The 15,512-nt window shown below is 39.5% G+C and overlaps 1 protein-coding gene across 1 annotated transcript; it reads left to right on the top strand.

The window, feature by feature from the left end:
* Nucleotides 1-7: 7 nt before the first annotated feature.
* ADAT2 (adenosine deaminase tRNA specific 2) lies at nt 8-10,751 on the top strand. Its single transcript, XM_021540413.2, has 6 exons — nt 8-97; nt 282-386; nt 5,865-6,015; nt 6,558-6,664; nt 8,347-8,419; nt 8,535-10,751. The coding sequence occupies exons 1-6, from the start codon at nt 41-43 to the stop codon at nt 8,573-8,575; spliced, it is 534 nt and encodes a 177-aa protein (XP_021396088.1). The 5' UTR covers nt 8-40; the 3' UTR covers nt 8,576-10,751.
* The last annotated feature ends 4,761 nt before the right edge of the window (nt 10,752-15,512 follow it).

Below are 15,512 nucleotides of genomic sequence, written 5' to 3'. Positions count from 1 at the left end.
GCTCCGCCCGCGGTGCCCCGGAAGCAGCGGCGGGGCCGGCATGGCGCAGGCGGCGGAGGCGGCCGCGCTGGGCTGGATGGACCAGGCGCTGGACGTGGTCAGTGCGGCCGGGGCTGCCGCGGCCCCGCGGGGCATCCTCGGGGGGCCGGGAGCCCTCAGGGCAGCGCGGGGGGAACGGGGCCGGCGGGAGCTCCCCGCCGCTGTCCCGCTGTCCCGCTGTCCCGCTGTCCCGCTGTCCCGCTGTGCCGTGCCTCTGGCGAGTCTGTCTGTCTGTCCCGCAGGCTAAGGAGGCGCTGGAGAAAGGGGAGGTTCCCGTGGGCTGCCTGCTGGTCTACAACGGCGAGGTCATAGGCAGGGGCAGGAACGAGGTCAACGAGACGAAGAACGTGAGTTGAGGCGGGCCCGGGAGCCCCTGCCCCGCGCCTGCCCCGCTGCTGGTGTCAGACGCGCTCTCCTAAAGCCACCTGAGCGAGAAACGCCTGCGCGGCCTCCTGCTCCACTTCTGTGCACGGGCCAGGACAAAGAGCTATTTCCTGCACATTTTACACCCGTTGCGACTTCAACCATCAAATCAGCTATAAGATCTGGTGCCGAGAGACCCATTAATGCTAACAGGGATTTTGTACAACTGGAAGTTGTATATAACTTAATCTGACTGCAGGATCTGGCTGTAATTTATATTGGATTGTCTCAAATCTGAAAACATAATAAAAATTTAAAATTTCAGCTGTTCTGAGCTGAAAAATGTAATAGTAAAGACGAATCATTATAATAATTTGTTCTGCAGGACAATCTGTAATGTATTAAGAGGATTCTAATACAGCTTTAGGAAAGCCAGGTGACAGAGAAGTTAGGTGTCTCATCTTACACCACTGCAAACACTAGGGAAGTAGACCCTTCTTGGGAAAATCATGCCAGAGATAGTAATATTGTGTAGAAATCACATGTTATTAGACAGGCAGAACATAACTGACAAGACTGATAACAAAATCAAAATCAACCTAAAAATGTCAGGGAAGCTTTCAGGCATTTTTGGTGTCAAGGCTGTCTAAAGGTACATACTAAAATATGAGTAGCCTGATTTAAAAAAAAAATCAGCTGGATTTTGGAAACAGTAATCTGTTAATATCTCTGAAAGCCAAGCCTTTTTTTGAATTGCTGCTCAGCTCAAGTTTCAGTTCTTTTGTGGCTCAATTTTCATAAATGTTTATACTATAGTGATTGGAAATGCTGGGTACTTAATGCTTCTAAATTTTTTATCAGATACGTAATTGCTCCATGTAGTCTAAAAAAAATATCTAAGCTTGAAGCAGAACTTGTTATGAACTGTCAACATAGGAAATTGTTTTCAGTTTTCCCCTAACGATTTCTGGCGTTATTTAGGGACCATCCTGGAGGAAAAAAAAACAATCCTCTTGAGCCATTGAGGTATTCCAGCAGACATCATAAATGTCAAGGTCTGTTTTAAAACTGATTTATTGTCCCACCTTATACTGAAGGACTTCTCCAGAACATCATTCCTCAGATGTCTAAAAAATGTCTGATTTCCAGTTTCAAACTTTTTATGTTCTGTTTATATTTCCCTCTTCTTGTGCCAGCACCATCCATTATTTTACATAGCTTGGATGTATTTAAAATCTTATTCCTTTTCAGCTTCTGTTTTTCTCAAGCTAGCTATTTAATTTCCTCTCAGAAGACGGGCTTGCTTTCTGTGTTCATTAGAATAATTCTTTTATATAGCCATTCCAGTTTTGATTCATTTTTTCTTGAATTCACTTAACCAGAACTTTTAAGAACACTTAACTGGAATTGTATTCCAGATGGACTTGTGCTTTGTTTGATAATAACAGTACTTCACATTCTCCCTGGAAGAAAGTCTACCCATGTTTTCTGGAGCTTCCTTGGTCTTTTATGCTGCTTTGTTATTCTTAATTTGTTATTTTGAATTTTTTTTTTTTTACTCCTGTCATGAAGGGCATCCACCTCCTGAAAGACACGCTCTCACCCTGTCACTTCTCATGATGCCTTTCATCATACAAAAGACATCACATCATCAGCTGTTTTCCGTAGGGGTTTTTCCAGTTAATGCCAGTGACACAACTGAAAACATTTAACCCAAATGATCTTTGAATGTCTGTTCCCTTTGGACAAATATTTCCTCTGTCAATGCAATATCTGTTCTTTACTTGCTCACCTTGCATTTCTTGCATTAGGCTGTTTTCCCCACTCACAATAATTTCACAGGTTGTGCTGTGCCAGATGCACTGGAGATGTCCAGAGAGACTGATCTTTCTCTTGTCCAGGAATAATATTTGTCAAAGAAAGTTACTAGGTTAATTTAGTCTCAGCTACCTTAATGATTTTTTTGGTTTATTTGCCCTTTATAAGGGCAAACTAAACAAAAAAGTTAAGTCCCTTTATAAGGACTAGTCCTTATAACACTACTTTTAAAGGTTTGTTGTCTTGCCTGCTTTACTATTAAGACCCTCCTGGATATATAGGTGTCAGGATTGTGTGACATTTATCCTTTCCTGGTTTTTATTACAGTGACTCTGTTTCCTCTGAAGGTTTCACTCATGTAACACTGCCTTAATGCATTAAAAGATTGCTATGAGACTGGCAGCTTTCTGGCCTCCAAAATGCAGCTTTATAACATACTGACTTTTTTAACTTCATGAAAACTTTTTTCCTGCTTTGTGAAAGTGATCATTTATCCAATTAAATCTTCAGTTCTTCCCTGCAATTCTGACTTTGCTCAGGAATCAGCATGACTCTGAGCCTTTTGTCAAATAAATTCTGTCTTCTCCTTAAGCAGGTCCCTGCGTCCTCTGATGTAATGGGCTAAAGTGAGGGCAGGTAGTGTCTTCTTTATGTCCTCTTTCAGACTGCTCATTTTGGCAAAATATTTTGTTGCAAAACCTCCAGTGTTTTCAGGCTAATATCTTTTGTCACCCTCCATCTATTTTTTTTTTTTTTTTTGCCTGCCATGTCCACAGCAGAGGACATTACTTTCAGAAATACTGCTGCTTACTCTATGGAAGTTAATTGCAAAATTTTTGATCATTGCATTCTTCTGGCAGAAATTGTTTTTGGGAGAAGGACGTTTGTATACAGCTATGTTTGGTTTATTTTATTTTTTTTTATGAGAATGGCTGTGGCATCAGCATTTCAAAATAGGCATGACACTACTTGTCTTCCTTGGGCAGCAGTGCTGCAAATGCCTGTGTAAGACATTGGGTTTAGACAGCCTGGTGATTCCTTCACAAGCATGTGCCAGTGCTGTTTCCTCTGGCAGCTTCCCCCCCAATTTGCTTGTTCACAGTCTTGCCTCAGACCAACCTGAAAATTTTCTGCCTTACAGCATATGTGACCCTTCCCATCTAGAAATGTTTTTTTTTTGGCATCTTTATTCCAATATGTAATAAAATCATTCACTTCCCAGTAAAATGCTCTCTGTCTTAGGTGCTTCTTTGATATACACAGACATCTCCTCTTGGTTCTGTCCTGTTGGGTCATTGTAACAAATATCTTGCAGGCACAGAATGGGATAATTGAAAACGAAGTATTGTTTGTGTAATGAAGTCACAAGGTTACACAGAACTTTGAGCTTTGGACTCCTTTAACTCTCACTTGTTAGTTACGGTCTAAAATGTAGAAAGTAAGCTTTTTAAGGCTGTAATGATACCTTTATTTGTGAAACATTTGCCACAGTTTGGGACACTGTCAAGGCTTTTACCCCACCGAGTCAACTTTTTTCCTTAGTACACCATTTGCCACTATGTAACAATTCTCATTTTCCCTTGCTACTCTTAACTTGCTTTTGCTTTCTTGGCTTTAAAATAGTATGTAATATTTGGCAAGTTAAGCTTATTAATTGAGTCGGTGATTCAAAATTAAAATAATACCTCTTTCATGTTATTTTATACACAGCAAGTCAAAGACTATCTAGTCATAGCTTAATATAAAATAAAATATTAAGACAGACCTAGAAGGTCAGTTTTCCCCTTGTATCTTGTCTTTAAGATGGGCCTTTAATAGGTGTGTAAGGAGGGAGCTCAAGACACAAGCATAAACCTTCCCCTTGCACATCCTTTCCACTTCTGAAAGTGAATAGCCTGGGGACTTCCAGAGTCCAAGACTATATCTGGATCATTGTTTCTGATAGCTATCCATGCACATATCCTCCATGAATTTGTCTAAAACTTTTTTGAACTCATTTATGTTTTTGGCTTCCATAGCATCCTGTGGCAATGAGTTTCACAATATAATTATGTAATTTGTGAAAGAGTACTTCCTTTTGTTTGTCATATATCTGCTGCCTGATAATTTCATTGGGTGCTCACTTGTTATGAGAAATAATAAATCACAGTTATAGTTGTGATTTTTCCACTTTTATTATTTTAGAAACCTCTACTGTAGTCCTCTTAACTTGGAAAACTTAATGACTATATCTGTTAAGAGCCACAGTCTAATTAGTCTCTAAATCAAGACTGTTCTGTAACTTGGATAATCCTTTCTCACACTGAGGTAAATTTGTCCTGATTTTCCTGTCTCTTCAAGACATGACATGACCAAAACAGTGTGTTTTACTTAAGATATGGGTACACTGGTGTGTAGTAATGTTCTATATTAGTGTAATCTTGTTTGTGCAGTTGTCTTCTATGACTGCAGAAGCTGGTAGCACCTGCACCAGCTGCATGGCCTTTTTAGGAGTTTTTAAATGTTTTTGAATAGTATTAAACATAGCAATAAGTTATGAGTCCTTTACCACGTATTGCAAAGCATCTCAGTGTTATCAGCACAGATCTTCACATGCTAAAACATTAAAACCATTATAAACATTATATAAAAGTTCATGTTTTGAGAGAAGCTATAAGGGGCCATATAAGCACATATGAAACAGAAGTACAAGTATAATCTGGATTGATTAAGTCTTACTCTAATGCTTGTGTCAAAAACATCCTATTTTTTCAGAACAGATAGAAAAAGAAGGAAAATACTAGTAGTATTAATAAGCATCAGGCTCTAACTGAAGAAACTAGTACTCCCTGAAATTTTTGCTGTGACATTTCATTGGCTTAACACGGTGCTGCAGGCATTTCAGAGCAGTACTGGGACATTACTGATTGATTTGGTCTCACAAAAGTAAACACTTTTGTTCAGGTTTTTGTGCTATAGACATTGAGATATTAATCATTGAGTTATCTTGGATAAAAAAAGAGAAATTCATATTTCTTTGTCTTTTTGTAATCAGTCATATACTGAAATCCCTGTCTATTGCTTGAGGGACTTACTGTACATGTATCCCCAGGAGGCATTACACCTGAGGCAAACTGAAAGTGTGTGTACAGAGCACACCAGGCAGTTGTAGAAACATACTGAAATTGTTGCATGTTCATAATGTATTCATTCCTTGCACAGGAATATTGTCAGAGAGAGATAAAGGTACCAGCGAGGAGCACTTTGTTAATATTTCCAGAGAAAGTAATCCAGCCTGTATTCTTGCTTTTGGAAGTAAAGCACTCTACGGGCTACATCAGTTGTGCCAGTGTGCTTTGTGTGTCCCTTAAGCTACAAGCAGAGCTTTCATGTCTTGCCTCACTGTGCTGGCATGACTGAGAGAGAAGAACTTCTGAGCATGCTCCTCTGCCATGGAAAAAGTAGAAAAAACTGCCACTTGTGGATCTTGTGTGCTACACACAAGAGGTTGTGGCTGAATGTTTTCTGTCTTGTGTTGAGTTTTTTTTCTGCAGTCTGGGTGCTATAAAATTTCTTTTGCAACTTAAACCAGCAAAGAGCATTACTTCTACAACAAAAGTTAATAAATGCAAATTTTTAAGGAAATACTGATTTTTATCTTCTAGGCTACTCGGCATGCAGAAATGGTGGCAATCGACCAGGTCCTTGACTGGTGCAAGCAACACAAGAGGGATTACAGAGAGGTGTTTCCGCAGCTGGTGCTGTACGTAACTGTGGAGCCCTGTATCATGTGTGCAGCTGCTGTGCGCTTGATGAGTATCCTTTCATGCTGACTCACACTGGGAAACTGTGTTGATCCATTACTCCTTCTGAAGTGAGACCACAAAGAAAGGCATGGGAGTGTCAGGGAAAGCCATGAAGGGTGGTTTGAGGGTCTGCACCCACCTCCATGATGAATAGCGAGAGGCTCAAGAGTGAAAAAGAGATGGTTCAGTTACAACAAACAACTGTTACGAGATTAAAAATATGTTTTGGAGGTGTTTGTTAGGATGTGAAATGAGCTAAGTGCAGTTAAGTGTTCAGTTTTGAATGTTTTATCAATCAGTAAACCATGTCTTTGCATGCCCCTGCTTTGGGGACCCATGCTTCCCCTTTTCTGAGAAAGGCTGGATGTGCATCCTCAGCAATACCATCTTACCCCATTCAAAAGTAAGTTCTGGTTTTGTGAGGGAGGAATTGTAGCTCAAGCAAATTCAGCTTGAAGAGTGCAAGCACATTTAAGGAAATTTGATGACTGCTTAGATCAGGTTTCTGTACTTCCTGCTTGTTTTTCACTTAATACCTTGACTCACTCCCATAAATTCCACGGGTCGTGTATGGCTGTCGAAATGAGCGATTTGGAGGCTGTGGCTCCGTTTTGAGCATCTCGTCTGATGATATGGTGGACTCAGGAGACCCATTTGAAGTAGGCTGTAAAATGTTTCCCTTTTGTTTTCCAGCTGGGATACTGTGCCTGGCTTTGCTACCAGGCTTTTAGAATGTTATGCTTTGCTACCAGGCTTTTAGATGGAAGATGATCAAAGTCAAATAAACTTGGCCTAATCAGAAAATAATGTAAAAAAAAAATCAGGTCCTAAAAGAAAACTGAGGAAACCCTGATGACAGTCTTAAATTATTTAAAAGGATGTGTCAAAGGGAAAGAATAATGTGGAAGAAAGTAAGAATTAAATATATCTAAAATACGTGTAATACTTAGAACAGTAAGTATATGCTGCAGGAAGAGATGAGGGAAATTTATTTTAAGCTGCAGAATGTACAAACGTAATCAATAAATATCAAGTAACAGCAACTTACAAAATTACTTGGTTTTAGCTGAGCCACTGGAAATGATTTTTTTTTTCTTTTTTTTTTTTTTTTTGTCTGTGTGTTTATGAGGTAAAATCTATTAGCTTAGACCCACTTCATGTAGTGCAAATCCCAAAACAAATCTGAACTGCAACAGTAGCAGAGGAAATTTAGTTTAGGTATCAAGAAGCTTTCTGAATAGTAGGGATACTGAAAGACTGAACAGTGTCTGGGGTGATTTAGGCATCTTTGTCATGTGAGAAAGGCTGGACAAGCATTCAGTGGAGGTAGAGTATAAATAAATCTAGGTGCTTTACATGATACTACCTGTGTACCCATACATACCTCTGGAGACTATTTATAGCATTTCATTTATTACATTATTCACAGTTGTACATGATCTTGCCTTATACAGTGATACTGATTCCTGGAGTTCTTTTTCCACATCTCACATTAATGATTTAATGAATGTAAAAAACAAATAATGTGTTTCAGCGCTGTAAATAAGCACTAAAGACTCAAGCTCAAAGAATTTCAGTCAAGAAAACAATACTGTTTGGCACTCCAGTGTAAACATATTAGGCATCTTTCTGTCAGTGTGTCAGTGAGACTAACATCTGAATTAATTGGTGTAGTCAGTACTGGAAAAGTGTTCATTTACTAACATTGGCATGTGGTATTTTGTTTTTTTATACATTCAGAAGACAGAAAGGAGAAGGTTCTTGATACTATGAATCCTTTATTTCTGTAGGCAACTGCAGTGGAATGTATAGGAGTAACTACTTATTTTCTAGCATGAATAGAGATTTATTTATTGTGAGTGACATTTAAATGCTTTGTCATTAGTGTTCATGGCATGGAAAAGTATTTTAGAAGGACCAAAAAGATCTGAAAGGTGACTGTTAGGAATAAAAAATAGATATGTGGATGAGTGTTTTCTCTCAGGAATCTTATCTGCAAATAAGATAGGTGTATGTCTCTTATGTTTCCAAGTGTTTGAGGAGTCTGGGAGGTTGGAAACACTAGTAAGAAAGAAATTGTAGATTGCTTGAAAATTTTACATAATTTACTAAGAAAGTTTGTTTTACCTAATAGTAAGTTATTAGGGAAATTCCTTATTCTATTAAGACTCAACATAGTGTTTTTCAAATGTATTAGGTATTGAGCCTAAAAAGGAGATTTTTTTCACCCCCAAGCTGACAATACAGTTGTTTAAAATTATTCTGTACTCAAGGCATTATTGTGAAGCATGGAATAGGTTATTCTCAGATGTGCTCACTAACATCATTCTAATTTGAACAGTGCTCTTCTGGCTATCGTGCTGAAGAAGCAGTGGAATTGTTAAAAGCTTTTTACAGACAAGAAAATCCCAATGGTAGGTTTTACATTAATGCATCCATTTTGATCCCAACCTAATTTAAAAGAATGTTGGCACTGGAATTACTGTAATTCACTTCTGATGATTCTTCTCCTTTCCTGTTTCTTGGCAGCACCAAAATCAAAAGTACGGAAGAAGGATCATCGTCAGTAGCCCTACACTGGTGGGACACAGAAACTAACCAAAAAATGATATGTGAAAGTTTCTTCAGCAAGCTGTTTTTTTAAAAATGTGCAGTTCAATCAAACTATGTTTAATTTTCTCCACAAAGTTTTTACTAATAGGATACTTAGTACCTGTTCCTGCATTTCTGTATTTATGATTTCTTGTTATCATGACAAAAAAAAAAAAAAAGAGTAAATGGTTGTTTTTAGAAAGAGGAAAATTCGTGGTTCAAGTCCACTCATTTACAGACAGATCCATTAAAATGGTGCTTTTGTACAGCACATTCTAGTATATTTTTTTCCTTCTGTGTGTGGAGAAGCATCTTGCTTTTCAATAGCAAATGTTTGCTTAGGCAAGCAAGCAACTCTCTTATAAGGTTACATTTGTATGTCCTTTACAGTCTGTATGTGTATATTTATTCAAAAGGCATATAAAGAAATTGTACAGTCCTTGAAGACTTAGGACCATTGCAAATGTTTCCTTGTTTTTTTGTACTTTAGCACAAGCCAGATTTCCAGAGGTAATTTCTGAAAGTCACATACCTGTGTAGACAGGGACATACACACAATCACATGTCTGTTTGTGTGTGCTGTTGCTTAGTAAAATAAGAAAATATCACTTGGGTGCACAGCAGCTTCATACAAAGTTTGGAGAAACCCTCCACAACTCTCTTTAGACTGTCCATTCTTGTGAATATCAGTATAAGAAATACTTTATTTTTAAGAATCCACTAAGAAGTTGTTCTCAGCTCCTAAATTATAGTAACCAAGATGGGCAGATACAAGTGAAAACCCAGAAATGAAGTTGGTAATAACATGAGTAAAATATATTTAAGATATTTATCTTTTCATAGTTGGTTGGATTTGTGATTTCCATGTACTTTGCTTGGCCATGCAGTAATTTATAATCCAGAAGAGGGCCTTCAAGTTCCACTAATGAATTAAGAATACAAGTATGGTTCAATCTTGATTGCATACCTCTTAGTGGATACTTACATGAAGGTTGAAATTTTTGGTAGTTTATTTGGCTGTTATTCAGAAATTTGAGAAATTTAGCTTTTTTTTGTTTTATGCAGAAGTGTGTTCAAAATTTTATAACTATAAAAACTGAATACAATTACATTCTTAGATATTTCAAATAAATACTTTCAAAAGTGTTTTTAAGAAGAATATTAAAAGCATTAATTTGTCACCATTGCTCTTAATAACTTAGAATTTGTATTTTATTTTGGGAATTCCAACGTTTTATGTTTTTACTTAATGTTTACAAAGTGACATGGAAAAGAAATGTTTTTATCATAATAGCTATTTTCAGAGTTTAGAAATAATATTTCTTTGACTTAAGCCTTTTAACTGATGTCAGTAGCCTATCCTATTCTCCTGACCATTACTTAGAGCTCTCTTTGAGTCTTTCCCATTTCATAAACAAAAGTTATGGCTGTGTTTGTAGATTTAATCTGCTTCAGAGCTCAAAGGGCTTGTGAATCATACAGCTAAGCTGCAAAATCTATTTAGGAAAAGACCATTTTTAATGACTGGGATGGCTTTATTGGAAAGAAACCGGCATGCCTATGTTTATGGGATTTGGCTGGTGATAGCTGGAGATAGCTGGAGATGGCAATTTATCACTACAGATATATTCACATCTCAGCTGAACCATAATTTTTTTATACCTTGAAGAAATCACTGAAGTCCAAATTAAAGACATCAGACATCTGGCTTGTCAGACATCAGTGACAGTAGAAATCAGAGCCTTCATACTGTTTTGAACCAGGACCTCAATCTCTCAACATAATTTCTTTTTCAGAGGGGCTATGAACACTTTCTTTTCCCATTGCCTTCTTTCAAAGAAGGATGTTGTTATTGGAACATGTGTGACATAGGAGCCATGTAAATAAGTAGAAAGATTACTGGTAGGAGGACAAAACACATTTTAAAAGCTTTGTTCAATTTTTCAACCCTTAAATTGGAACACAATTTTTTTGTCAGTGGTAACCTATCACTTAATAAACAGTTCAAGTCTTGTGCAAAGCCAAAAGAGACTGAAGAGGGTGAGAAAAGCAAAAACTTTTCTTGAGAACAATCAAGGCTAATAATGTGCATTTTGGAACAGGGGCATGGAAGAAAAATAGGGTAGTACAATAAAAACTGTCATTTTACAGAAAGACTATAAAAGATACTTCTGTTTACTGTAATGTGTAATCAAAAGAACAATGGTATAGTATTGAGGCAGATTCGGATCGGGGGAGGGGTTTGTTTTGGCTCTTTTGGTTGGTTGGTTGGGTTTGGGGTTTTTTAGCATAATAATTAGTTTGGGGAACAAACTTCTGAAGGATTACAGTGGAAGCAAAACCAGAACCCATTCACCTGAAAATCCTACTATTTAGCCAAGTAAGAACAAAAACAGCTACGCAGGTATTTTTATAAAATAAAGACATCAGCTCCTGTGTGAGCAGCAGCTGCTCCTCAGAGCCATGCAGTGCTCTCCTCCCTCGCTGCCAGTGGCCCTCCCAGCAGAGCAGGAGCCCGGCCGGCCATGTGCCACTGCCCTCAGAGGTGTGCTTCACACACGTGTCCCAGTCTGCTGTGCCACGGCTCTTCCTAACCATGGGTTTTGAGCTTGTCAGCATGTTTTAGAGTCAGATTTGCAAACTTGAGAGATCCACAAGAAATTACAGAGATGCTGGGTAGAAGGTTCTAAGTTCAGGCTCAGAGAAGCCTCTCCATGACTAAGCTCAATGCAAGGGCTGGAAAAAAGGCAAGAGGAAGCCATAACAATTATAACCTGAGGAACTGACTAGTTTTAGTGCTCTACATCAGAATGTGAACTTAATAAGAGAATTAGAGAATCCAGAAAGAATGTTAGGAAAATAATCAAACCATTCTTGGAGGCTTATTCAATGAGATGTTTGCTCATGGCTGCAGAAGCATAGGCTGGGTTTGGAACTGCTGCTGCCAGGTGAAATCCTGCAGCAAACTGGGTTGCACATGCTGGAAGAAGTATTGCTGTCTGTTTGCTGGGGACCTGGTGTCAGGCTTTGGCTCTAGCTTTAGAGGAGTGTCAAAAGCAACTACTTTAATTGTTACTGACACCTGGAAACTCAAGAACAGCAGCATATAAATGGTGCTATTCATTTTCACAGTGCTTTTATTTATTTTATCTATTTGTTTCTAGATTGCCACATAGCAGGACTCAAAGAGCAGCAGTAAATATATTCAGCTGGTTTATTTAAAGAAGTTCAAATGCTTTACTATTTTCCCCTTGCTGCTTGATAAATAAGCATTTATGCTTCAGCGTTTCAGTCACCTTGGACTGCATTTTTGCCAGTTCATTACAGGTAAACATAATTTTAATTCAGCCTTTGGTTTGCTTGTCAATAGTCTGACATCAAAATATATTGAACCAGCTAGGAGGGCAGGAAGCAAAACAATACAGCTTTGTCTCTGCTAAACCAATTACAATTGACAATCCAAGGCTATAATAAATATGTCTTGTGACTTGCACACTAGAGGAGAGCCTGAATTTAAATTATAGCTTTGGGTTTTGAAATGCTCACTGATCCATTCCATTCCCATTAAGAGTGCCTTCCGCTCTGCAAAATTAAGTGATATCTTTACATGACAGTTTAATTTAATTAATTTGTTTTTCAATACGTACATTTATGGAGTTTCTCCATTAGGCTTTTGAAATGTCTGTAGGTCCTATGCATTAATGTAAATGCACCATGGCCCATAATTACCTTTGGCAGGCTTAGGGCACTGATAAAAAGATTGTATTTTTGAAAACTAAAGTCTTCAAACTTCCTCAGTGCTTGGCAGGAAATCTGTTTCTGTGTTTTATTTGGAGCAAGGCTGTGGAGCCTGCAGCCAACAACTCCAGTGTAGGCAGTAACTGTTATATTTTAGAAGAAAATACATTTGAGGCTAAATGAGAGAAAGGGCGAGGATGACAATTAGTGCAAGATTACTAGAAGCAGCTGTTTGTGTGTTTTGCCTTGTGGCTGCCAATATATACTCTTATCATTAAAGTGCATCTAGAAACAAGGTATTTTCTATGAAATTACTTCACAAAACATTGATCTTTGTCTTTTTAAGAGGCTGCTCCAAAGTAAGTTATCTTCCTTTTTCACAATAGCTCTGCACTGGCCAAGAATACTGGATTCTCCCTTTGCTTCCTCCTCCCTCCTTTCTAAAATTGAACTTTTCAGGAAAATATGGAATTCAGAGAAGTTTGAAGGAGAGCAGATGGCCAACAGTGATCCAAAAGGATGTAAAACTTCAGTTAGGTAGTTGCTTGGCAGGCAAGTGCAAGCGAGCCTGTGATGTTTCCATAGTGATGTTTTCACATGGTGCCTTCCTTTTGTCTTTTTAAAATCTAAGTGATTTAAAAAAAGAAACAGGGGGCGTGGAGGTAGGGGAAGGGTGGGGGGTAAAATAAAATGAAGAGCTCTGCCAGGGGCAGAAACTTGGGCTCATCTCTGATTTCTGCCTGAGCAGTGATGCACTTTCCTCAGTTTCTGTGGTGCTTGTGTGTGCTGTCTTGCTGGATAAAGCAGAAACAGCTTCTGAAATTATGACTGAGATTGTAGTGTTCTTGGAGGGGCACTGATTTTTATGGTGTCAGCATTTCACATCTACCTGTGGGGCAAGGTTTGCCATGGTACTTCTCTAACCCTGAGAGCTTTCTCTGCATGCAAGGAGGCAGTGCAATAAAAATTAATGCTTCCTGTGACTCGATTCCTATTTTCTCCTTTCAAACCTTAGAGGTAGCCATCACAGCCACATTAGTTTGGGAGGATATAAACAACAGCCATTATCTGTGCAGTCACATTGCAAAAGAGAAACAAGGTTTGTATGGAGGGGCAACATCTTCTATTGAAACAAATGACTCGGAAACAACAGGCAAGATTTTCAACATCTAGCCATACGGACACTGAGTTCAAAAGCTTGCCAACTTTTTCCATGCATTTAAAGTAAAATGAATGCAAGTAACTCTGTTCCATCTCCCTGCAAAACCTGCTTTTCTTGAAAGAAAGAAAAAAAAAAAAGGGGACAATTTGATTATTAACTAGTTTGAGCATGAGGGCTTTGGGTGGAGGCTGGACTCACTTTCTAACTCTCCAGCAGAACCCTCCACTGCCTATGCACAGATGTCTCAGCACTTGCGCCAGCACTCTGTCAGGATCCAACACAATTTTCCCTTCTCAAAAGCTTTCCAGCAAGGTGCTGAATGCAGCAGCTCATTTGCTGAGCCACTCACCCTTGAGCGAGCAAGACTCTTCTGGGGAGAAGCAGGTTCCTAGTGGGAATACTGTGGGATGGGGGAGAGTGATTCACATTACCTCTGGTTTATGAATCCTAGCATGAAATGCCCTGGATGCTGAGGTACAAGCAAAGTCAGTTTATCCTGTGAACAGTTACCTAGCTGCCCTTCTGTCGCACCTCTGCATTCAGAGCTGCTCGGCAAGGGAGCCCGCTGTTCCCGTATTGACCAGCCTGTTATTACCTGGCCCTAGAGACAGAAAATAAGTCTTTTCTTGCCCTCTGCAACCTCTTTCCAGTCATGCTGTGCAGCACTTGTACTGGCAGCAGCCTGAATGAATCATTCAAAATTATACAAGTTTACTGCACTTTTAAATATTTCAATGTGTTTATCCTGTCAGGGTGCTCCATAAGGATGCTTGAGTTACCAGTGATAAGGGGGAGGGCTGAAAGCTCGCAGCCACGGTAGCCACAAAACCCTGATCACTTACAAAGTAGGATACTTCAGAAGCATTTCCACTGCATGGGAAATCTGACAACTTTGGTATGGGCAACTGCAGCTCAGGGAAAGTCAACCTATGGATTGACCTATAGATGCAGAGAGTCCTTGCGGTGCTGCCGTGCCACAGAGGACAGTTCGGAAATGGCATTGCAGTGGGTCGGAGCTGGGCAAAGTGGGACAGCTCGGACTCCTGCCCGTGTTACCTTCGCCCTGTGCCTTTGCTGTTCCCTCAGCACTCACTCACTCCAGCATATTGTACTGGGAGTTGATCTGCTCCCTCCTGCGAGCCTTTGATCTGCCTTTATACTCTGCCACAGAGCTGCAGAGTGCTCCCGTTCGGAGCACCTGCCTGCCGCTTCAGCTTTCAGACCGCCCTCGGGCAGTCTGCTCAGTCACAGACCGAGCTCCAAGATATCTCTGTGTCTGCTCCTGTCACCAGCTTAACTCGGCTGTACCGCAGAACTCGCCCCCCTGTTGTTCTCCTCTAGCATATTTTCATTTTGTGCCCTCGTCTCTCTCCTGCTGCCCCCTGAAAAGCAGCCAGGAACTGCCCTGCATCGCAGTGGCGAGGAGCTTCTTCCCTCCTGCCTTTCTGCTGCTCCAGCTAGAATAATGCCAGCTACCAAGAAGGAATAACTCACAAGGAGCCTAATGAAACAGCAATCTGGCATTAAGATGTGTATATAGCTGCCATTTGTTAAATTGACAGATGACATTTGGAACATGCAGCCCCAATTCATTTTTTTAAGCTAAATACTCTCTTGAAATAAAGTCGTTGCCATTAGTGTTAAAGCTGATTTGCAGCCCAGACAGGGCCAGCTGTGCTTTTATACATTTCTGGGCACCAGGTCAGACTCCTAGCAGCTGTAAGATTTCTTTTGTATTGAACTGGACCATTCATGAACAGGATACCCCAAATTACCTCAAACCCTACCTTTATTTTTCTCTTCATACCTTTTCATGTAGAACTCCTTCTACATGGGAAAAAACAGGGTTTTGACAAACAGATTTTAATCAACTTAAATTTCATAATCTGCTACCAAGTCCCACTCGTCTACATTTTTATGTGTCTATAATAACAAGGTGCCAAAGAGAAGCTCCAAACACCTTCAGCAGTGGTTGAAAATTTCTTTTTAAGCAACAAAAACACAGCTTTCTTAGA

Source organism: Lonchura striata, chromosome 3 (genome assembly GCF_046129695.1).
Source record: "Lonchura striata isolate bLonStr1 chromosome 3, bLonStr1.mat, whole genome shotgun sequence".
NCBI classification, from domain to species: Eukaryota; Metazoa; Chordata; class Aves; order Passeriformes; family Estrildidae; genus Lonchura; species Lonchura striata.
Note: the sequence above shows the minus strand (reverse complement) of the source record. Positions and strands in the feature narration are given on the sequence as shown.

Excerpts from the sequence above, each read along its gene's own strand:
- ADAT2 (XM_021540413.2), top strand. The coding sequence starts at position 41 with ATGGCGCAGGCGGCGGAGGCGGCCGCGCTGGGCTGGATGGACCAGGCG. Across the intron at positions 6,016-6,557 it reads AGCTGCTGTGCGCTTGATGA|AAATTCCACGGGTCGTGTAT; the intron begins GTATCCTTTCAT and ends ACTCACTCCCAT. Across the intron at positions 6,665-8,346 it reads ACTCAGGAGACCCATTTGAA|TGCTCTTCTGGCTATCGTGC; the intron begins GTAGGCTGTAAA and ends TAATTTGAACAG.